The 24,534-nt window shown below is 36.3% G+C and overlaps 1 protein-coding gene across 1 annotated transcript in view; it reads right to left on the bottom strand.

Annotated features, from left to right (window-relative positions):
- Positions 1–23,857, bottom strand: part of EPRS1 (glutamyl-prolyl-tRNA synthetase 1) — a 52,408-nt gene extending 28,551 nt beyond the window's left edge. The window contains 14 exon segments of the mRNA XM_070734392.1: positions 170–306; positions 1,473–1,583; positions 5,859–5,918; positions 6,538–6,622; positions 8,115–8,348; positions 9,413–9,584; positions 10,861–11,053; positions 12,622–12,748; positions 14,556–14,650; positions 15,549–15,694; positions 18,102–18,258; positions 19,360–19,459; positions 21,014–21,098; positions 23,750–23,857. Of these exon segments, the coding sequence (XP_070590493.1) occupies positions 170–306; positions 1,473–1,583; positions 5,859–5,918; positions 6,538–6,622; positions 8,115–8,348; positions 9,413–9,584; positions 10,861–11,053; positions 12,622–12,748; positions 14,556–14,650; positions 15,549–15,694; positions 18,102–18,258; positions 19,360–19,459; positions 21,014–21,098; positions 23,750–23,792 (1,745 nt within the window). The 5' untranslated portion in view covers positions 23,793–23,857.
- Between the last annotated feature and the right edge of the window lie 677 nt (positions 23,858–24,534).

Here is a 24,534-nt window from a genome sequence, read left to right as displayed (position 1 = left end):
TCTCCCGAACTGAACACAGTATTCCAAATGTGGTCTCACCAGCACTCATGTGCAGTGTAAAGGGTAAAAAGTGGATTATATACTGTAATAATTCTACCCACTGCACATTTTATATATTTAAGAAGGGAAAATTCCAGTATGAAAACATAAAATCCAATGTAAAACATACTTGTGTATTTTGGTGATGATTATGTTGCCCCAGTTAATAAATGTAACCATTTCTCCTTCTGTCAATGTCTCTGCATCTGCTCCATCAATCAGTACTTTGGGACTATACCATATAGGCTTCAAGCCAACTTCAGCATTCTGCATATTAAAAGAAAAGGATAAAGAACTGGTTTGTGTTGGAAAAATTAAAACACTATAATCTATTCTGGGGGGGGGGGGGGGGGAGGCAAATGTATCTTTGACATTGTGGTATATTGTTTTTCTTGAAGCAAGAGGGAGCAATCTTTTGGATGATCTAAATCATGAATGTCAAACTCAATTTCATTGAGAGCTGCGTTAGGGCTGTGTTTGACCTGGGGGGAGTGGTCAGCTTGGCATAACCTGTGTCTGGGGTACCTGTGGTGGCCCAGGCAGGGCTGGGGGAATCCATTGTCTCCAGCAGAGGAAGGAGAGACCATGGAAAGTACCAAACCCTTATCCTCCAAATGAGCCTTGCCATCTGCTGGTGGCCAAGTGCTAAGGCAGGACTTCCCTCCCTCCCTTTTTCTTTTTCCTTTCCCCCTTCATTCTTTCTTCTTCCTTCCCCTTTCCTTCTTTTTCCTTTCTTGATCTTTTCCCATCTTTCCTTTTTTTTCTTCCCAAACCCTCTGTGCACCCCATTTTTGCAAAAAAAAAACCAACCCAGGAGGTCAAATATGGTGTATGAGACGGACCTACATTTCCACCCTCTTTTGGGGGGAAAGGGTGCGTCTTATATTCCAAAACATGGTATATCTAAATAGTTTACATAATTAATACATTTAAATATACAGTGATTTAAATACTTTATAGGTTTTTTTCCCCCATGGACTTTTCTCCGGAGTTGAAAGCTCCATTCCAAACTTCATCTCATTCTTTCCTAATCCAAGCAAGTGAGAGCAGTGCTCAAATCTCACAACTAAACAAGGTTAAGCCTAGTTAGTACTTAGATGGGGAGATATCCTGGGTGTAAATTAGGAAAGAAGTGGAAAAAGCAACCAGGAAGAAGGCAGTGGCCAACCATTTATTTAAAAAAAAAAGAATTGGTAAGAAAACTGCATGGGTGCAGCAACCAGGATTTGAACTCAGGCTGAAGGTACAGTATTTACATTTTTAAAACTCTTTTGTTAATTCATCTGCTGGCCTTCCTAATGCTGACACCCTCTTAACAATATTCAAACTTGGTAATCTGGTTTTGCTTTCTTTTCATTGTGCAGAAAGTTCCAATGATTCTAATGTCCGTTCCAATGATTCAATATTTTTATTACAGAATTCTTTACGCAAACCTTTGGATGTTTGGCCACTTCTTTCATCTCTTCTTTAGCCTCAGGAATATTTATGGTGACTATTTCATCCTTTAGCAATGCAGTGAACCGAGGTGCCACTGGGTCTATAACCTATATCCCAAGAATAACAATTAAAAATATATAATTATTTGATTATTCAATTATATTTCAAGCAAAAAGCTTTAAAACAAGAAAATATATGAATGTAAAAGTACACATATACACACAAGCCATCTAGGAATATTAACTGGTATTCTTTATGTTACTGCACTGTTGACTGCAATTAAACTTCTTGAATTTAAATTATAAAACAAGGCCAAAACAAAATATGCTTATGTAATTTTCCTGTCCTTTGAAAAAAAAAATTTAAATCACTTTTTGGGAGAGAGTTTGTAAGCATATGCATTTCTAACTGGAAGAAATTAGGCTAAACATATGTAGAGGAAACTGTACTTAGGCTAAATATGGGTGCTGATTGTAAACTTTTTCTTTGGAGCTGAGTCATTTTAGCACTCATCAGTTTTAAAAGCAGGCATGTCTACATGAACGCATTACATTATCATCAGTAATGGGTTGCAGCCGGTAAGGGCTACTGTATAGAGTGGTAGTAAAAATGAAGATGTGTGCACAGCTGTGCATGAACGGCGGGTGGGGAAGCACGCCCATGTGAGATTTGGCTTCTGCGAATGCCCAGGAAGCCAAATCTCACACAAGGATGCTCACATACATGAGATTTCGCAGTTTTTTGGCAGATTGTTGCTTCTGCACATACGCGGAAGCAAAGAAATTGCTGAAAATTGGCAAAATCTCACACTCACGAGCATCCTCGCAGGAAATTTGGGTTCTGTGCATGCACAGGAAGCCGAATCTCACATGGATGTGCGCCCACCCACCAGACAGGAGTGCACCTGCGTTGGTCTCCGGGAGCACAACAGTAGCGCAAGAGACAAGAAACCCTCACCTGATTATCATTAACATTAAACTTTTCTAAGATTGCAAAATAGGCAAAATCTGAATATCTGCTCTTCAAACACACACACAAAAATTGTATTAAAATGCCAAACAATACACTAAAATTTAAAATACTTCTATTTGATATTTTTTCTTTTATATACAGAAGACCACCATTTTCTCCTTACCAAATCACTGGCTTTAAAGCCATATATTTTCAATAAATGTATTTCAAAAAGCATGCATTCTAGCATGATTATTTAAATACAACAGCTTTAGAGCACTATAACAAGGCAACATTAAGATAGAACCCTTCATTTAAAAATGGCCTTTATTTCTGCTTCATTGAAAAAATATTTTTCTAACTTACTGAATATTTAAGCATAACATCTTCCACCAATATTGTTTCTATTGTTAACATGCCACCAAACCATTTATTTTAAGCATTACCATCATTTTTCAATGACTTAATATTTTATACAACTGGAGTTTTTAAGGAAGCATGAGAAAACTTTGGCCCCCCAGCAATTCTCAGAATGTCAGTTGCAATCCCCAGAATTACAATAGTTTAAACAATTGTTAAAAACTACTACTTATTAGCACATATATTCTTTGAGGGGAAAACCAGAGCACTCATGACTATCCTATTTTTGGAATATAAGGCGCACTCCCCCCCCCCCCCAAGAAAGGGTGGAAACATTGATGAATCTTATACACCAAATACAACAATTTTTGGCCTCCAAAACCCCCACTCTGCGAATCCCATTTTTCACAAAAATGGGCACGCAAAGGGTTTGAGAGATCTGCAAATTGATTCTGGGGGATGGAGAGGGCAAAAACTAACAAATAATGGGCCATTTTTCACAAAAAAGGGTCATGCATAGTGTTTGGAGACCTGTAGAATGATCCTGGGAAGGGCAAAAACTTTTTTTGTTGTTTATCTCTTCAAACTCTTAGTATGTCTTATACTCCGGTGCGTCTTATAATCCGAAAAATATAGTAATAAAGACTATATTCTGCTTTTTTGGAAATACATTCTTAGAAAGGTCTATATAGATTCTCAATCCTCCAGATTATGGTTGTCCCAAAGATGTTTTTTTCAAGAGGCAACTGGATTTCTTGTTTTTCTTTGAAGATATTTCATTTCTCACCCAAGAAGCTTCTTCAGCTCTGATTGGATGGTGGGGAATGGAAGGATTTATACTCCTTGCAGACAGCTGGTCATTTACATTCTGTTAGAGACTCGTTGAGGCTACATGGAAGTTTATCTCTACTTCTCAAACTGACACAACATGGAAAACAAACTCATCAGCACAAGAACTGGGCGTGGCTAGTTTAATGAAAAGAAGGACCAGGGGGGACATAATGGCAGTGTTCCAGTATCTCAGGGGTTGCCACAAAGAAGAAGCATCTAAGGGTAGAAGAAGAAGCAATGAGTGGAAACTTAACAAGGAGAGAAGTAACTTAGAACTAAGGAGAAATTTCTTGACAGTCACAATGGTTGATTGGTGAATGCCCCGACACTGGAAGTTTTTAAGCAGATGTTGGATAACCATCTGTCTGAAGTAGTGTAGGATTTCCTGCCTACGCAGACCTCCAAGGTCCCTTCCAACTCTGTTGTTGTTGTTGTTGTTGTTGTTGTTGTTGTTGTTGTTGTTAAGATTCAACAGTCCACCTGCATTTAAAAAACAAGGGCCACTCTTTTGAAGACATCAAAGTCCACGTTTTGGACAGAGAGGACCGCTGGTTCGACTGAGAGGTCGAAGAGGCCATCTATGTCAAAACTGAACAGATCTCTCTCAACAGAGCGGGAGCAATACAATATTATCTATCTCCTAACAGTTTCCAAGAAGGCTCCACACCAATTTGCATTATTCAGATAACTCTAAGATTACAGATAAACCTCAAAATGGCCTCAATGACTCTCTAAAAGAATGCAAGTGACCGGCTGTTTGCAAGGAATATAAATCCTTCCATACCCCAACATCTAGTCAGGGCTGAAGAAGCTTCTTGGATGTCTTCAAAGAAAAACCAGAAAGTCCAGTTGCCTCTTGGAAAAAGCACCTTTGGGACATTCTTAGAAATGTATAAGAGAAGTATCACTTGTGCCTTTGCTGCCTATGATAAATACAAGCAAATTGTTAACATAATAATCCTTATATTACAGGTTTCAGTGTCAGCTCTCTGGCTCTGTATGAGATTTACACACTAGCAACCATTATGTAATTAAACACTATGCAATGACATAAATAACTTATTTTATCCACAATTTTTTGAAAAACTCAAAATCTTTAATTAATCTATCTGATCAGAAGATTTTACTGGATTACAAAAGAGGGATTCTGCTCTGCGCTACTCATTAAATTTTGCCAATGTTTCTATTGATAATTTTCCTTTCTTGAGAGCCAATAGTAACTTATAGGAAATTTAATATTTTGGCTTCACTCTTGGTCAATGAGAAATCACTATACTGGTCAATGTACAGTTTTAGCAAGTGTGCAGTCCAACAGCTTCAGCTAAAAATTATCTTTTATAAATGTATTACACAACTAATGCAGCAACAGAAAGAACCAATTGATAATCCCTCAGATAAATGAAGAGAACAAAGTAAAAGAACTATAGGAGACTACAAGACACATGCCAGGCAAGCAAATACTGAAATCTGAGGAAAAATGAAACCTATTTGAAAGCAAAGATCCAGATGCAAGTTAAAAAATAGGAGCAGCCATAGAATTGTAGACAGACGCCAACAGGTCGCCTTATTATAGTGTCCAAGCAGTTGCTGCCAAAAAGTAACTAATCATGTGAAGATGCAGTATTCCTTCTTTAAACTTTCAACTGAAGAACAATGGAAAAACTTTACTGATAATCTTACAAAGGAAATATTATAGCCCTCTGTGTACTGCAGAAAGGCAACTTGAAAAGATTTTAAATTTTCTTCTCTATTGAGAAATCATATTTTTGTCTTTAGTATAGGAATAATGCATTTTTATGGATATATATATATAGCTCTTGTTATGTAAGCAAATGTGACGGTATATGAGAAACCGCATATGTTATGTTATGTATGCTTATTGTAAGCTGTATGCTAAGGCAGAAAAAGCATTAAGTAATACCTTCTTACAGATAGCTCGCAGCTTGATGGCAGAAAAATGAAATGCAGAATTTTGTATAAGATTTATAAAATTAGCAAAATACCATTACCTTCCCATACAGTAAAAAAAAACAATTCAATAGATTTGGCAAAAGCAAGATAGATTAATGTAAGCCTTGTTAATGAGAAGGACATTCCATTTTCCTGAAAAAGAGGCTGATGAGGCAACAAACTACATTCACTAATCTTAAAAGTGCATTCAGAGAATTCTGGATTCACTATCCACATTAAATCAGGTTTCCACCTGAAAGCTCATCGAATTAAAATAAAAACAAATGTACCTTTTTGTTAAATGACCAAATTTTATCCCATTCCATATTTACAACCGATCTTGAAGATCCCTGTAAAAATAAAGGAAAAAAATACATAATTTAAATAAGTTACAATTACAGGCATTTGATACACAATGATAAATGGCGTAAAGCCAATACTGGTTCTATTGCTAATCGACCAATTATCTTATGTATATTTAATTTAATTTCATATATTTAATCAGTCAATGCAAACAAAGTCAGAAATCCTATATCTGTCAAGCAGCAAGAAGGAAGTAACTTGTAAATCAAAGTACTTTAACTTAAGAAATGAGTTCTGGATTGATGCATACGGTACTCCTCCTCCAACCTCTTTTTTGCTGTCGGAGGCACTGTCAAAGTTCGGTTCTCAGTTGCAGAGGCCCTTTCCTGAAGGCAAAATGGAGGTTGGGATCACCCCGCATGAGTGGCGCCCAGCAGCCACAGAAATGGGCATCCTGTTTGGTGAAACAGTGGAAGACATCCCCAAAAATAAGACCTAAAGCCTCTTTTTGAGGCATAAGAAGAAGAAGAAGAGGAGGAGGAGGAGGAGGAAGAGGAGGAGGAAGAAGAGGAAGAGGAAGAGGAAGAAGAAGAAGAAGAAGAAGAAGAAGAAGACCAAATCTTATATTCAGGGAACACTGTATATAATTTGAAAATAAAGACTTACCTGTGCAGCTATAAACTGTTTCAATCCTTCTACTGTCATACCTCTTCTAAGGACACCACGAACAGTTGGAAATCTTGGATCATCCCTTAAAGAAAGGGAACAATACTTAAATACTGAAGAAATGGGATAGCTTTAAAAAATATTTTTATGAATTCAAAACACCAGTTAGTTCTCCCATCCATTTTACACAACCTTCTCTTAGATTTCATGTGTTCCAATTTCTAATATTGGCTAATTCTTACCATCTGTTTAATTTGTGGCCTTTCCCCTAGAAATAATAAAAAATATCAAACAAACTTAGAAAATTGATGGTAGAAAAAGATCTAGTGTGGTCCATCTAGTATGCCCTTTGAATGTATTTATTAAATTAATTTATTTATTATTTTAAATTATTTTTAAATTGTTGAATGATGGACATGCGTTTATCCCAAACATGTTTAAACTCAGTTACTAATGCCTGACCTATTATTTTCTCTGGAAATTGGTTACAGGCTCTCACTACTCTTTTTAGTGAAGTGATATTGATATAGTGAAAGTTTATAACATTATTGTTGAATTTATTTCCTGTCATCTTGAGGTTATGCCCCCAGTTCTTGATTTTTGCTTAATATTGAAAATATTGCTAATATTCACACCTTTAATCTATTTAAAGGTTCCAATCATGCCCCCTTTCCCCTTCTGTCCTTCAGGCTGTACATATTCAGTTCTTTATAATCTCTCCTCCTCAAAATATATCAGACTTTGCAGCATTTTGGTTGTCCATTTGTCAATCTTATTAATATCTTTTTTTTAAATGAGGTCTCAGAATTGTATTCCAAATGGTGTGTGTGTGTATTTTTTCCTGGTGGTGATGCATCCCACAATTTTTGTTTGGTTCCACAGCTGTCTCAGCACACTACTTGCTCATTTTGCAGTAATCTATGATCAAACCTAAATATTTTGCTTCTGTTGTTCTATCTAACTTTGTCTTCCAGTACTGTGCCCCCCATACCGTACCCTGCCAGATGCATTTTATTGAGCAAGTTACCGCACATTACCACAATTTACCCCCAAAAGCATTAGGGAAGAAACTGAGAATCACATTAGTGGCTGGAGAATTTGAATAGATTTTATATTCACTCAGACACTACACTTAGACACTGAAAATCATCCTTTCCCTTTAGACAAATTGTTTTACATCCTTTCATATTGATCAAATTAATATGATACAATCTTTTGAGTGCTTAATGGACCACAAAGGAAATGGGAGGAACAGAAGCAGAGAGGCATCTGAAGGTCTCATAAAGCCTATGAACTAGTAAAAAAAACCCGTAAAAGCCAATATTTTGGAAGACTTAAAGAAAATTGTCTAAAAATAATTTATTTCTTCTTTTAACAGCAAACAAATAAACATAATAATGTGTAAGGATCATATTTAATTTAAAAAGTTTATATAACTTGAGGTTTTATTCATTAATAACATAAATTAATATTAAATTAATATAAATATAAATATAATGAATATAGAAATGAAATAATCTGGTACACATTTTAGAAGCATCGAGACAGATACCAGCAAGCTAAGCAGCTTCACTTACCAGCCATCTACCAGCCCTTCATTGACAAACCAAGTAAGCTTTCTTTTAGAAAGCAAAGTATTGTTGAGGTTTAAACGGCTGTACTCCCAGATGTAGGGCTTCCTTATTCCCAAGGCTTCAATGATCCAGTAGAATTGCTCATCTCTATCATGGTATTCTGTTGTTCTTAATGCATGAGTAACTCCTTCTACACTGTCTACTATGGGGCAGGCAAAGTCATATGTGGGATAAATACTGAAAGTTAAGCAGAAACAGAATTAACCTTCAGAAACACCTGATAGATGTCACGTCTTACCACTGAAAAATTTCAAAAGCAATCATTGCAGCAACAGTATTCATTAATCTGCTGGTGCAAGTTTAAAACAAGAAAGAATGTTTAAAGCAATTGCAAATTTTATACTATATTTGAATAGACTCACAATAAATATTGGTTATTCCTAAAATATTAACGAGATTCTGGAGAATCTATTATGAAATCTGGATAATATGTTACTTCCTAGCACTAGATACTACTATATTCCAGAAAGGTAGGCAATAGATAAGTTTTTTATTTATATAAAAGCAGGAACTCATACTTAAATATTAGTTAATACAGCAAATTTGATTCAAATATTACAGAAAGTAAACTAATATCAATAGATAAAATGTATCCAATTAATAAGAACATGTAGAAGCAGGAGAGCAGTTTTAGGGAAGAATCAATATGGAAGAGATACTGTTTCTTGTGGTCACTACAAAGGCTACCAAATCAAAATTTATCCTCCTGAATTACAAATGTTCATGGGCAGAAGGCTTTACAATATTAGTTCTTGCTTTTTTTAGTTCAGTTTTTCTCCTCTCTCTTCTTTAAGAGTGGTAATTCATCCTAATAAACTTTCTCAACTAAATAAGACTTTCGTACATTGCTAAACTGTGTACTTGTAAATATCTCAATAAAAGAAGATCTAAAATAAGTATTTGTAGAATTTCTTGGCTCATATCTACCAATCTTCAACTCTTCAAGAGATTTAGTCTCTAGCTTCTTTCTCAATAATATACTATTTATATGGAAATAAACTATTTAAAATAACTATAAACAATTTAAGAACTTAAAATTGCTATTTGTTTTAAGAATGGATGTCTTTCCATAGACATGTATCAATATTATAAATATTCAGTATCAGATAATATCTGACTCTACAAAAATAAATGAAACATGAAATGTTAAAATTGTTTCCAAGAAACCAGAAGCTAGGTTGTAAAAAAGAAAGAAAAGTAGAGTCTAAGAAAATGAAAGGAAATCCTTCCTCAACACATACTTGTATTTATTTCCAGTACGTGGGTGTGGCTGATTTTTACAACGATATAGAGTTGGGTCTCTCATGCATCCATTATTACTATTCATATCAATTTTTGCTCGTAGACAGCAGGTCTGCCCAAAGTCTGTTCCTTTTTTCATATCCTCCCACATCTGAAAATTCTTCTCAACAGCTATCAGATTACAAAAATTTAATTAATGTTTACATATGAAAAATAATTTACATTTACCTACAAAGTAATTTGCATTTACATACAAAGCATGTGTCTTTGAACCTCAACATTATTTTCAGTTGGTTTGACATTATCCAATTACAAATTACCGTATTTTTCGCTCCATAAGACGCAGTTTTTTTCCTCCCAAAGTAGGATGAAAAATCAGCCCCGTCTTATGGAGCGAAGATGCAGGCAGGGAGGGGGGGGGGAGGCGCTGGAGCAGAGGGGGAGCGGCGATATACAGCATTTGAAGCAGCGCATTTGAAAAACGCTTTCCCAGGCAGCCGGCTTGCTGGCCGGGGAAGCAAGCGATCCGGGACTGTGTGGCTTTGCGCCGCGAGGACAACAACGGCGCCCCACCACCCGTTCCTGCAGATGCGCTGCCTTGCGCCTCGTTTCCTCTTCCCGCCGCCGCATTCGGAGCCCGAGAGGGGGAAAGAGAAGAATGGAGAGAGAGCCGCGCGCCGGAGGCGGACGCCAATGCCGCCTCAACAGCAGCCACGGGAGGGGAGTCGCTGGAGCTGCCCCCGGACTTTCCACAAGCCCAATGCCGCCAGCCCACATGCCCGCCTCTCCCCGCGGCGGCGGCGGCGGTAGTGCTGCCCAGCGCTTCGGCATTGTCCGGGCTTCTCACTGCCGCCTCAACAGCAGCCACGGGAGCGGAGTCGCTGGAGCTGCCCCCGGACTTTCCACCAAGCCCAATGCCGCCAGCTCACATGCCCGCCTCTCCCTGCGGCGGCGGCGGCGGCAGTAGTGCTGCCCAGCGCTCCGGCGTTGTCCGGGCTTCTCCCGCCACGCGCAGCCCAGCAGCTCGCTCCGGCTGGCGGCGGCGGAGGAAGGCGAATGCGGCTTGGAAGCTGGGAGGGGGGCGGAACGTCTTTGATCACTTAGCTCTTCCTCCGAAAGGAAAGCGTGGAGGCTGCCTCTCTCCTCCCATATTTTTTTTCTATTTTCCTCCTCTAAAATCTAGGTGCGTCTTATCAGCAGGTGCGTCTTATAGAGCGAAAAATACGGTAAACATTATTCATAGACCCCATTGTCTTGATTCATACATTACAGTCAGTCAAAATCAAACAAATAATATATTGGCTGACAGGACAAACCAACATCTCAGTGAAGTTATTTTTAACATTATTTCAAACACAGAAGAGTTGTGTAACTTATGATAATGACATAATTATCAAATATTAGATATGTTTTATTGATTCAATTAAAAAAGGATAAAACATCTTACAATTATTCCTGTGTTTAGATTCTATTCTCTGTTCTCTCTCTGCTTTCATCTGTTCTGCTGGTGTGTCATCTACATAAGCCTTTCCTTCATGAATGAGTTTCTCAGCATACTTCATTATTTTTTCAAAATGATCAGAGGTATATGTAAATTGATCCGGCTTAATGTGAAGCATTGCAACATCTTCCAAGATCACCTGCATTTATGATTTTTAAAACATTAGATTGGCATTTAAAAATTGTTTACTATTATCACTGTATTAGAGATGGCAACCTCTCCTAAGTTGCTATATGTTATCTTTTCAAAGAGCTGTAAATGTGTAATTAAAGAAATAGAATTTTATAAAATTCACTGACAAAGTCAATGCTGCCCACTTAAAGGACTACCAGAAGTTTCCCTATGTCAATTCAACATTTTAATAAATTCACATAAACTATTTGTGGGTTGGATTCTTTGTCCCTAGAATGTCAGCATCACCCAAAATTACTGTAAAGCATTTTGGGAACCACTGCTGCAAAATCTGAGAATAACCAAGGAACTATATGAACAGAAATCTGCACAATACAGATGCTATTTGGGCTAGAGAATCAGGAAGCAGTAAGAAACAAGGTACTTTGCATAATACATAATAGATATTGTTAAAATAACCAGACATTCTTAGCACACAAACAGTATAGGGGTAGACTCGCCAAAGACCAAAAGTGCTATTATTTGTTTTTTAAATATTGGATTCACTTAAAATTAGGCTTGTAATGAAGTTATTTCATTGTAATTTATATGTTCTATAACATACTCTTCCATAGATCTCAATATTGGTTATTCTAATAATACAAGCAATTTGAAGTTAATTATATGTCATCACAAAGATTTGCTAGAAATGAAATCTTCCTTATTTAATTTTCTAACCCACACTAAAGCAATATAAAAGACAATTGCAGTAAACAGTTTTAGAAGATAATAAATTAGTAGCCCAATTCATATGGATCGGTTTTAAAGTACATAACTTTTCAACCTTCTCAAAATGAAACCTAAGCAAGATTCTCTATACTAATTTGAAATGAGAACTAAATTACATCTTTCTAACGCAATCATTTATTATTGTTTCAATTCTATAGCGAAGCTTTACATACTTTTATTATATACTCCAATTACTTCATTCTATTAATATGTTGCATATACTGAAAGCGTCTGCGACTCTGCAGATCCCCCTCATCCCCCCTCCTATTTCCTATTCCCCCTTATACCTACTTATTCTCTACTTCTTATTCCCATTTTCCCCTTTTAGGTCTTCTATAAGAATATTTATTAGTATGGATTACGTATATATACTTTGTACACTCTCTTTATAATATGAAATGTAATATTATAAAACAAATACTCAAATATATTGTTAATTTTCTGTATACTTTAAACTTTTTTTGCATTACAATGCATTTATATGTTTACCTTTATATACCCTCTTCACTCCTTGGACCTTTTTTCCCTACTTCTCCTCCCTTTTTTCTTTTGTAAAACTCAATAAACTATTTTTATAAAATAAAAAAAAGAAACCTAAGCAAGATTCCATGCATATCAGCTACTTTTTAAAAATCTCAAGAAATATAGAGCGATATTTCCTTTTATGCCTCTACAGCCCTGAAAATATCATCCAGAACTTGATCATTTAATCAGGTTCTAATGTCATTTCAAATATTATAGCAGCATGGGAAGATGCCAGGGATTATTTCAATTCTAAAATAAACCATGCATAGATGTCTGAAATACCTTTTCAAAATCTTCTTTTTCTTTCTCTGGATTTGTATCATCAAATCTCATGATCAATCTACCCTTGAAGGTAACTTGGTAATGCTGATTCAACAAAGCAGCTTTTGCATGACCAATATGCAAGTAGCTAAAAATAAAATAATAAAAGAAAACAACACCATTTAATGGTTTCAATATTAAGGAAAAAAGTAAATAGAAAATAGAAAAGAAATGAAGTAACTTATAAAGTCCTACTACAATAGACTCCATACAGTCAATATATTTTATTTATAATTAAAAACTTGGCAATGTTTAAATTTCAATGGCTTTCTTAAATTAATTACCCTGTCCCTTACTAGTCAACCTTTACATGATGGTTGAAATTTTCTGAAACACGTTTACAGTTCATTCAAGATAAGGGCTAAGGACATGTAAAGGAGCTCTGAAATTATTAATAAAATAAAAAATTCCCTATATTAACATTTTAGTAAATTCACATAAACTGTTTATGGGTTGAAGTTTTTGTCCATAAAACTTCTGCATTGTCCCAAGCTGCTATAAAATTATTATCAATATACACAGATTCTTCATTTTCAATATTCCTTTATAATTTTCAATTGTTCACTCCATTTTCCATGTCAACACAATTATTTTGGGCGTTGATAAACATTCAGATTCATACTTATTGTTGCATCATGCAATATATAATGCTCACAATAATTCAGGTTCTTGAACCATATATTTGCCTGTAAATAAACAACTAAACAAGCATCACACAATTTTGCTTATTCCTTGCTTAATAGTGACCCAATTACTAAGCCTTCGATTTAATTTATGCCTGCAGAGTGGGGGATAGCAAGGTTGGCAGAGGTGGTACACAATAAGATAATCAAAACAGCAAAAAAGTAGGGGAGGGGGAGGGATAGACAGGTGGAAAAGCTGAATGGGAGGTGAACTTTACTGAAGATTTGGGTTGGGAGGGACCAAGGCAGAGTACAGTGATACCTCTACTTACTAAAGTAATTTGTTCCATAACCAGGTTCTTAAGTAGAAAAGTTTGTAAGAAGAAGCAATTTTTCCCATAGGAATCAATGTAAAAGCAAATAATGCATGCGATTGGGAGGACCACAGGGAGGGTGGAGGCCATTTCCTCCCAGGAGATTCCTAGAGAGGCCCCACAGAGGCTTCTCCCTGCCTTTTCAGTCCCTGTTTCCTCCCAGGAGATTCCTAGAGAGGCCCAACAGAAACTTCTCCCTGCCTTTTCCGGTTACAGTTTCGGAGGCTCAGGTTTGTAAGTGGAAAATGGTTCTTGAGAAGAGGCAAAAAACATCTGGTTCATATCTAGAAAAGTTCGTAAATAGAGGCGTTCTTAGGTAGAGGTACCACAGTATCTTGAATTAGGATATGTCCTCATCTAACGATCAGTGGATTTGCTTTACAATGGCAACGGGAGTATCAACATTGCCATCACTAAGCAATGCTGTCACATGATTCATGATTTATGAATGCATTGCTTAGCAGCAGACATTCCAGTATCAACATTGCCATCACTAAGCAATGCTGTCACATGATTCATGATTTATGAATGCATTGCTTAGCAGCAGGCATTCCAGTCCCAATTATCATCGTAACTCAATGGCTACCTGTATGCTTCTGTTACTTTCAATAAATATTATTTAAGCTCTCTCTTTACCATCTCCTCCAAACCCCAAACTATGAATATAATACTGAATCTAACGTGCAAACTACACTGCATGTTCTTTTCTAAATCACATATTGTCTGTCATGTACACTGGAATTTTAAAATGCAGTTTTATAGAGAACAGTTTCATTGTACAGGAACAATTACCACATTTTTGTAATAGAAATGGAAAGCAAAACTTCACTTTATTGCATGTTCAATAATTTTGTCAAAGGCAGGTAGAATTGAGTTGTTATAAAACAGTTCACCTTACCCACTTGCTTCAGGAGGAAATCTAACAATGACTTTCCCCATCTCTGCACCTGGGAGTTCAACAAATTTTCCAATATCTTGTTTCTTTTCTGTTGTCTTAAAATTAAAATACAAAGGACATTATTCAATTGCAAGTTTACACCCAGGAATTAATGAAAATAAATAATAGGTCTACTAATAAATAATTATATGAAAGCACTACTGAATATTCTGTTCAAAAGTAATTTACATTAAGGTATCTTATGTAACACCATTCTGTTTCTGCACCAAATAGATCCACACGTTAAAATGGAACAGATATTTGGGGGAAATACCACCAAGCAATTATCAATTATTCTTTTATTAATACAGGCCTTGTTCTGGACAGGACTACTGTAATCCACAAATCTTCCCCAAAGACTTAATCTTCAAAACAAATAAACGCTTTATTTTCTCTTCAGCAGTTCAAAAATACACACAGGATTTTTTCTAGTAGCAGACAAGCCAGCATGCAGGACTGGGGATTCTTCTCGAGGCAGAGAAATGATGGCTTTATAACTCAATTAACATTCCATTCCAACTAACTGGGAGGCAGAGGCTGTGAATCTCTATAGTTAATCAGAAAGCTTACCATTACAACAGAGCACATAGCGGAATTGCTTCTGTCTCATTTGAATAGTCTTTCATGATTTATCTATGGCTTTCTTTTCAAGAAGCAAATAAACATACACAATACAATATTTTATCAAGAAGTTTGTCTGAATACAGCCTCCTTTTTCCGGTTTCTCCTGGAAGTGACGTGTCCAACACACAGATCTACTAACTGCAGATTCAAAACCTCTTTCTCTGCACTTCTTCCTTTCGTTTTATCATTCTTCTATATTTTGAATTTAACCACTCACTGTTTGATAATTTATCACTATCTGACAGGGAACCACTTTCCATAGTAAATACAGCCCCCTGAGGCTCTTCTTCATTTTGATACACTCTGAAACAGAAATCGCTGAACACTTACCACTTTTATTTTTCGAACAGTGTCTCCCGTAGTCCATTTGGAATCTACAGATTGAAAACTGTTTTGTGCTTCAAGAAACTTGTACCAGCGTTTTACATGAACAAGACCATTATTTTGAAGTAACTGCTCCTGGAATATATTGTTGCCTATTGGAAAAATAAGATTTATTATAAACTAAAAAATATCACGGGGCAAGATAATATAACACAATTTATACCAAAGATGAAATAATTAATAAAAGCAACTTAATTATAAACAATAATTGGAGAAAATAGCTATTGCAAAGAGAGCATTTTAATATCTTATTTTAGTCTGTGGAGGAGGAAAATAGAATCACTCAGGCCAAAATTCTCCAAGATACTTAATTACATTTTTAAGGGGGAAAACCAGTCAGCATACTTGTTGGAATCATCACAAACAATAGGACAAAACTGGTCAAAGAAAATGTATTTGAACTTTAAGTTTAATGTGCTATATCAATTCTTTTTCCTCTGAAAATGCAAGGGGGGGTTGCATTTACAAAATTAGAGCTGAATTTGTGGAAGAGATACTTCTATATAATGAATAGGAACATCTTCTATGCATAGATCAAAGACATTAAATTAGATACAATTATCATATTTTATTCTGGTAAAATGTTGCTTTCATGTCATTTTATGTTCTACTTGGGCTGTCCTTTTAGACTACTTAGAAATTGAATGTTAAAAGGTGACTAATATCTTAGGAGTCCCACACTTTGTGGCTCTGAAAGTTGTAGAGGCTTCTCTCTTGTATCTCATTTTGGGAGGCAAAAAAAAGCTAACTCTTTACTAGGGTATCTAGAGCATTGAGCTCTATACCTCGCCTATCCCAGAAATGCTTAATTATATTTTGAAGACAGTTCATGACTATCAGTGTCCTCATTATTTACATTTGACTTTTCAAATATATTTTACATACGTAAATCTGACTTTGGAGAAATTTTAATAAATAATTGTGTTAGAATATGTGTGCCTTACATATGCTATACACACATGTGCTGCAGTAGTGGGTTCTAAAACCTTTACTGCTGGGTTGTATGTGCGTGTGCATGATTTTGCACATGCACAGAATTGTCCCGGACAGGTGGGCGGAGCCTCCCACCGCTGGCACTACCGGTTCTAAGAACCGGGCCGAACTGGGACCAACCCACCATTGATGCACTGATATTCAAGCGTCAACTTTATGTACTCCTAAATTTAATAAATAATGAAAACAAGATAAGAGAAATGCCTATAGATTTTAATTTCATAGAAACATAGAAGACTGACGGCAGCAAAAGACCTCATGGTTCATCTAGTCTGCCCTTATACTATTTCCTGTATTTTATCTTAAGATGGATACTGTATATGTTTATCCCAGGCATGTTTAAATTCAGTTACTGTGGATTTACCAACCACATCTGCGGGAAGTTTGTTCCAAGGATCTACTACTCTTTCAGTAAAATAATATTTTCTCATGTTGCTTTTTATCTTTCCCCCAACTAACTTCAGATTGTGTCCCCTTGTTCTTATGTTCACCTTCCTATTAAAAACACTTCCCTCCTGAAACTTATTTAACCCTTTAACATATTTAAATGTCTCAATCATGTCCCCCCTTTTCCTTCTGTCCTCCAGACTATACAGACTGGGTTCATTAAGTCTTTCCTGATACGTTTTATGCTTAAGACCTTCCACCATTCTTGTAGCCCGTCTTTGGACCCATTCAATTTTGTCAATATATTTTTGTAGGTGAGGTCTCCAGAACTGAATACAGTATTCCAAATGTGGTTTCACCAGCACTCTATATAGCGGGATCATAATCTCCCTCTTCCTGCTTGTTATACCTCTAGCTATGCAGCCAAGCATCCTACTTGCTTTTCCTGCTAATACAATACTCAGATTGAGGATTCCTTTTCCCCAAGTGCATTATTTTACATTTGGAAACATTAAACTGCAGTTTCCATTGCTTTGACCATTTATCTAGTAAAGCTAAATCATTTACCATATTACAGATGCCTCCATGTCAAAAGCTATGGACATTTGTACAAATGAACTTCTATATATGTATGTTTCAGTACATAAATAAGCTTTTATCAAGATATTACCATGCTGTTGTATTAACAGCAGCAAGGATGGTTTATGCTTTTATGTGCAAAAATAGAAAGATACTTTAATTCCGACAATGGTTGGAAAAAGTTAATCAAAGGGGAAAAAAACACATCCAACTTTGTTTCTGCTTGGTGTTCTTGAGATGGAAAAAAATGAAACTTTTGATTTTTCTGATATGTTTGTTGTTACAGAAACAGCTAGTACATATTAAGCATATAAAAGTAAAAAGTTGTAATTGTAATGTTACTATCTTATTCTACTGTGCTAAAAAGGGGTCAGGAATTGCTGCTTTTCTTTGTTTTTTCCCATTTGCTTCTTGCTCTTCCCTTTTCCTTCCCCTCTTTTCCTACTATTTTCATTGTCTTTTGTCTTTTACATCTTGATAAGCTTAATCATTTTAATTTTTTTAAAGATTTTTTAAAAGATATTTACTATGTTCCCTTACCTTTTAATGCTGCCCAAACACTGAAATCCGCAAGGCTCAAACAGTTGCCTACTAAATAGGTTCTCAGAGAAAGGGAGTTATTGAGCTCTTGGATGGCTAAAGCAAACTCAGTAGGAGTGGACAGTTTTGTGGTGCTGAATTCCATCCAATGGTCAATCTTTGAAAAAGAAAAAAAAATGTGTGTGATAAATTACATAAAATTTTGAATTAAAGCCAATAAAAACTATAAATTTCATTAGAAAAAAATCAGTACTAGAAATAACTAAAAAGAGCTATTTAGATAATAAAACTGTGGAATTTCAAGAGTTATTATCCTAGCACTGATAATGTTACCTAACTTAGGTAACAAAACCTCTGCAAGAAAACAACCAAGCTCAGAGAGCATCAAAGACCCCTCATGCATTCAAGTGCTGCAAGTTTGGTGCTATCATTTCATTACAGGAGCCCCTCTGAGCAGTACAAAAGCAATATTGTGCAGTTGTGACACAAACTCCCAATTTTTTGTACATGTGTGCAACATCACAGCCTAAACGCCAAAGGGATGGAGCTTGTCTCACATCAGTGCAATGCTGCTTTTCATCAGTTACCCTTCTTGTCCCTGTTCTTCCATCTCTTCTAATGTGGGTGTTTTTTCTGACATAGAAATTTTAAACAGTATGGAAATGTTGAAATTGAGCACAGAAAACTGCATTGACAACTCTACGTAATGGTTCCTTCTGCTCTGGGAACAGGCCCATAAAGGGAGGAAAGTATACAGTACAGATAGACTTCGACTTACGACAGTTGAGCCCAGAATTTATGTTGCTCATCAGAAATTTGTTAAGTGAGTTTTGCTCCATTTTATGGCTTTTCTTGTCACATTTGTTAAGTTGTCAAATTAGGAACACAATTGTTAAGTGAATCTGGCTTCCCAATTGACTTTGCTTGTCAGAAGGTCGAAAAAGGTGATCACATGACCCTGGGACAATGCAACCATCATAAATACAGACCAGCTGTCAAGCATCGGAAGGTAAATTGCGTAGCCATGAGGACGTTGCAACAGTCATAAGTGTGAAAAATTGTCATACGTCCCTTTTTTCAGGATCACTGTAACTTGGAACTGCCACTAAATGAACTGCTGTAAGTCGAGGACTATCTATATTATATTTCAAAAGTAAGGCTTCTATAACATGAGAACTGCTAGTCCCTGGGGTATATTGCTAGAAGATATTTTTTAAAAGCCCAACCTGAATCTCCAAGAAATTAGATCATTTCTTACCTCAGTATGCTCCAGCAAATTAGATCCATATAATCCAGCAGATGGGGCAATTCTAGCCAGATAACGAACTATAGAATTCACATCAGTGAAGGTAACTTGGCTGTTTAAAAAAATTGGACATTTTATGCGTTTATCCATATTTGAAGTAGAATTGTATTGGAATTCATTTTAATATGCAACGCAGCATGATGCTTCTAGATTAATTCATAGCCATTGCACCCCATAAATTAAATATTGCAAACACAGTAAGAGCTAATGAAAATTTAACTCTTCTTTTAAATTTTTGATAAAATAAAAAGCTATTTTAAAAAGCTACTGTAAATTGAAGACACCTTCACTTTCTTTTCCATACATAAGTGCAACACTTTATAATAAAAGTGTTTTTGCTTATGCTGCTCCAGCCTGTAGTAAGAATGACGGATGGTTGTATGTTTATTTTATATTGGGTTTTAAGTCGTATTTGTTTTATAATATGTATTTTGCTGAATTTTTAATTTTTGTATTTACTTTATTGCTCTACTCTGGGCTTAATCTGTCAGGTGGGGGCAGCTTATAAATTTGATTAAATGAATGAATGAATGAATAAATAAATAAATAAATAATAATAAAAGAATTCTCATCACTGGGCAAGTATAAAAAATGGTTGATTGAACAAAAACAGGTCTTGTGGTTCATCCTTCATTGAAGTGTAGCTCTGTCAATTTTATGATAATAAATTTATTGTGAAATGCTGCATTTCTGTATTTTATTTTAAATAGTGTGGCACATTTTTATGTGACTAAAATGGTCAAACAAAGGAGGATAAAATAAGTTTTAGATCTTTCTTGGAGGGACAGGGAATAAATCACAAGATGTAGAAATGATTTATATCACTAAGATTCTGTGCAAACTCTGTGGCCTAGAGGTTAAAAGCTACTGCCTTATAGGTAGACTGCCCAGGTTCAAATCCCGGTAAGGGTATGGCTAGCTATGAGAGCTAAATAACTTGAAATAGATCTATATTAGTCTCCCTTTGTTTTCATTATCATTAAAAAAATATGTTACATATATTTATATACATATGTATATACATATGTGTGTGTGCGTTTCATTCAAAAAAGGCATTCAATTTTCATTGTTTCATTACCTACAAGTCAGTTTTTAATACTCCAATTTCATTTTTTTAAGAAGCAATGCCATTACAGTGATACCTTGTCTTACGAACCCCTCGTCATACAAACTTTTCGAGATACGAACCCGGGGTTTAAGATTTTTTTGCCTCTTCTTCCAAACTATTTTCACCTTAAAACCCTGCCACTGCCACAGGGATGCCCCGCCTCCGGACTTCCGTTGCCAGGCGAAGCGCCCATTTTCACACTAGTGGGATTCCCCTGAGGCTTCCCTCCATGGGAAACCCCACCTCCTGACTTCCGCGTTTTTGCGATGCTGCAGGGGAATCCCGGCAGGAGAATCCTAGCGTTGCAAAAACGGGCGATTCGCTGGCAACCAAAGTCCGGAGGTAGGGTTTAACAGCGGCTGAAGCCTCAGTAAAATCGCAGCATCGCAAATGTGTAAAGGCCATATAGAAATGATTAGTAAATATTAAGAAATAACAACATCAATATCATAATAATTAAACTTTAAAAGCAATAACAGCAAAGACACAAAAACTTACTCAGATATCCGTAGAACAGTTTCTTTGCCTTCTTCAACTGAAATTTTAACATGATCCTTTACATGTTCTACAGTCAGCAACGCTCCTAAAATGATTACAAGAAGGCTTATTTCATGGATATAATTTTTAAAAATTCTCATAGCATTTCCTTTTTTACCTGAAGTTTATCGGTCAGAAAAACATTAACATAGTATCAATTGTCAATAACATTTTCAATATTAAAGATAAGGCCTAAAATGCAAGGCCCTCTGAGGTCATGTTTGGTATGTTTTTGTTTTAATTACTGAGATAATAATTTGCCAGTTTGTTCATGTCATACATGATTCAGAGTCAATGAGAATGGGTGTTTATACATATATATATACAGCTCAAAAAAAAATAAACGGAACACTCAAATAACACATCCTAGATCTAAATGAATGAAATATTCTCATTGAATAATTTGCTCTGTACGAAGTTGAATGTGCACAACAGCATGTGAAATTGATTGTCAATCAGTGTTGCTTCCTAAGTGGACAGTTTGATTTCACAGAAGTTTGATTTACTTGGAGCTATATTGTGTTGTTTAAGTGTTCCCTTTATTTTTTTGAGCAGTGTATATACAGTATGTATATATGTATATAATAAACTTCATGGGTCTATGGGATTAAGTCACATTTATATGAATATTTACATTCTACATATAAAGTAGCTAATAGGTGTGAAAACTTGGGAATGGATTGAGATAGGAGAAATAATGCAGGGGAATTTAAGTCTTCTCCTTTTAGGAAAAAAAAGAGTAATTTCCAATAGATTTAGGGGAAGAAGAGAATCCCAAAATGAGGTCTAGTGAGCAGCAGTGATGGCTGGAACTTGAAGCTAAAGCTTAGCAATATCAAGTTCTCCAAAATTTAATGAAGTGCTATTTTGGAAAACCTTCAAATTTCAAGACTGTAAACAATTCTGACAAATTATTATAGTCCTTGGATTACAATAAGAAACTACCCTACTGTAATGTTGTATTATATGAAAGTAATAAAGATGTGTTAAATTTTAAAATCAAACTTTTCTCAAAAATCCACTCAATGTACAAATTCCCACAATGGTACCACAGCAGCAAACATCAGATCCTACCATAGTTGACTTTGAAAAAAGCTAGATATGGGTGGGCTTGGTTAGCACTTTAATGGGAGACCGCTGGGAAATGCTACACCTATAAGCCAGACTGGGAAAAATTCTGATAAGATGGCAACTCACTTCCAGCTTATTGATGAGAATCACACGTCATATTATCAGAAGTTGAGCTGAACTCAAGAGAGCCAGTAGCATTTCATCTTTCTAAATCATTATTTAATTCTGTAGCAAAATATATAACTATATGTCATGCAAAACAGAAAGTTCAACATTTTATGTAATTAAGAAGCATCACTGCAGGCAAGATACAATCTACTACACTACCGTCTGTTTGGGATGCAGAATGACAAGCTAAAATTACACACCTAGAAATTTCATGACGAAGCGTAAATGCTCATGAGCTACACCCTACTATGCCTATGGCAACTCAGATTTTAAAAAGAAATACATTTAAGGAACTTTTATTAAGCGATTATGCCACAAAAACATGTAAAAAGAAATGTTTAAAAGTGCAGTAGTCAGTATTACTATTATCAGATCGTTACATTTTCAATTTTTTTCTCAAGTGTCATTTTTCATCTGTATTCTGTTTTATAATATTAAACCATTCCGTCACTGCCACATCTTATTATATTCAGCAGGGCTTATACATAACTGCACACTATTCTCAATAACAGTTAAAGAGAATCTCCAAAAACGATCACAATCTAGGAAGATCACATAACCCTGGGAACTGGAAATATAATCTACACATCCAAGGCAAAACTTGATATTTTCAGTTTCACTTTAAAATCCAGAACATTTTAAGTGGCAGAATATAAACGAACTTGACTACCGACAAAGAAGAAAATGACCAAGCAATTATTATTATTATTATTATTTATTAGATTTGTATGCCGCCCCTCTGCGAGGTCTCAGAGCGGCTTCCAACAAACAATACAGTCTACAAATCCAATATTAAAACAAAACATATTAAGAAACCCTTATTAAAAACAATCACACAACTCAACACACCATGCATAAAAATGTTGTAGTTAGGGGGGAAATGCAGCACACATACAGTATTAGCACAAGTTTAAATATCCATGTGTTAACTGAGCTGGGTTTTGAATTTAGTTTTACTTCATTATCATTGTAACCTCGTACAATGAAATTAAATGCCACCTTCAAGTTAGACTACTACATTCACTACTAGTACATTCAGAAGCCACACCTCGTTGGCAAAAAAAAAAATGGACTTTTCTTCATAAAGCCTGAGTGGGCAGGGGGATGAAAATAACCCAGACCCACAAATTACTGGGTGAGAAACGCCTACGGCCTATACATTTACTCCCCCTCCCCATAGAGGCTCCCACAATCTGTGCCACGTGTCAGTGCCTCTCTGTCTAATTCCCCCTCCACTGAATGTCTGAATCTCCTGGCCCGCATCTCTATCAATGTCAAAAAGCCTCCAAAGCCGGCCAATGGCTTCCCGCGGACGGTGCCTGATGCAACATGGCAGCAACACCTGGACCGGGCAAGGCAGCCTTGAAGGGGGAAATAAGGAGACGGAGGGACAAGAGAGAGGTTGAGTCGCTCGCAACCGGCATGTATTTCGGGCAACGGAAGCGCGGAATTCGTTACCGAGAGGCAGATCGACGGCGTTGACGGTCAGGCTCAGCGCCATTCCAGCGGCGGCACCGGGAGAAAGGACCGAGAAGGAAGGCGACGCGACGGCGAGGGCCCAAGACCGCCCACCGCTCTGCCAATCAGGCTCTAGTCCCGCCTCCCCTCTTGTCACAGGGCTGAGACCGAACCTCCTTCGCGCCTTCGGCTCCCTCCTGCCCGCGGACGCCCCTCGGGAGTTTTCTTCCCCACACCTGCCTCTCGCAACGCCCGTTCCCACGTTGAGGTTGCCAGGCTATTTAACAGATTGAGTTGGAAGGGACCTTGAAGGTCATCTGGTCCAATCCGCTGCCCAAACAGGAGATCCTACATCTGTCACTACCTGATTTCTAAGCACATTTTGTGTAGCCCTTTAAAATTTTCATTTCTTGACTGTCCCAATCTTGTTTCTTATCAATTTTTTTTTGCAGTTATTCATATCGTTTAACACATTTACATTGCATAATTGGTCAACTCAAGAGAGAAATAAGATGTTTCAGTTTTTTTGGTTATTTGGGGGGGTTCTTTTGTCTTTTTTTTTGTTGACATTTGCTTGCTATTACTACCATTATTATGATTATATATATTGTAAGTTATTTTTGTAAATACATTATGTATTTGTACATACATTACGCATGTAGCTTTTTTAAAATAATAAAATTTATTTATTAAAAAAAATCATTTTGTGTAGACTTTATTCATTCAATCATCCATCCATCCATCCATTCGATTCGACTTCTATGTCGCCCAATCCTGAAGGACTG

The sequence above is a fragment of the Erythrolamprus reginae genome, chromosome 1, assembly GCF_031021105.1.
Source record: "Erythrolamprus reginae isolate rEryReg1 chromosome 1, rEryReg1.hap1, whole genome shotgun sequence".
NCBI lineage: Eukaryota > Metazoa > Chordata > Lepidosauria > Squamata > Dipsadidae > Erythrolamprus > Erythrolamprus reginae.
Note: the sequence above shows the minus strand (reverse complement) of the source record. Positions and strands in the feature narration are given on the sequence as shown.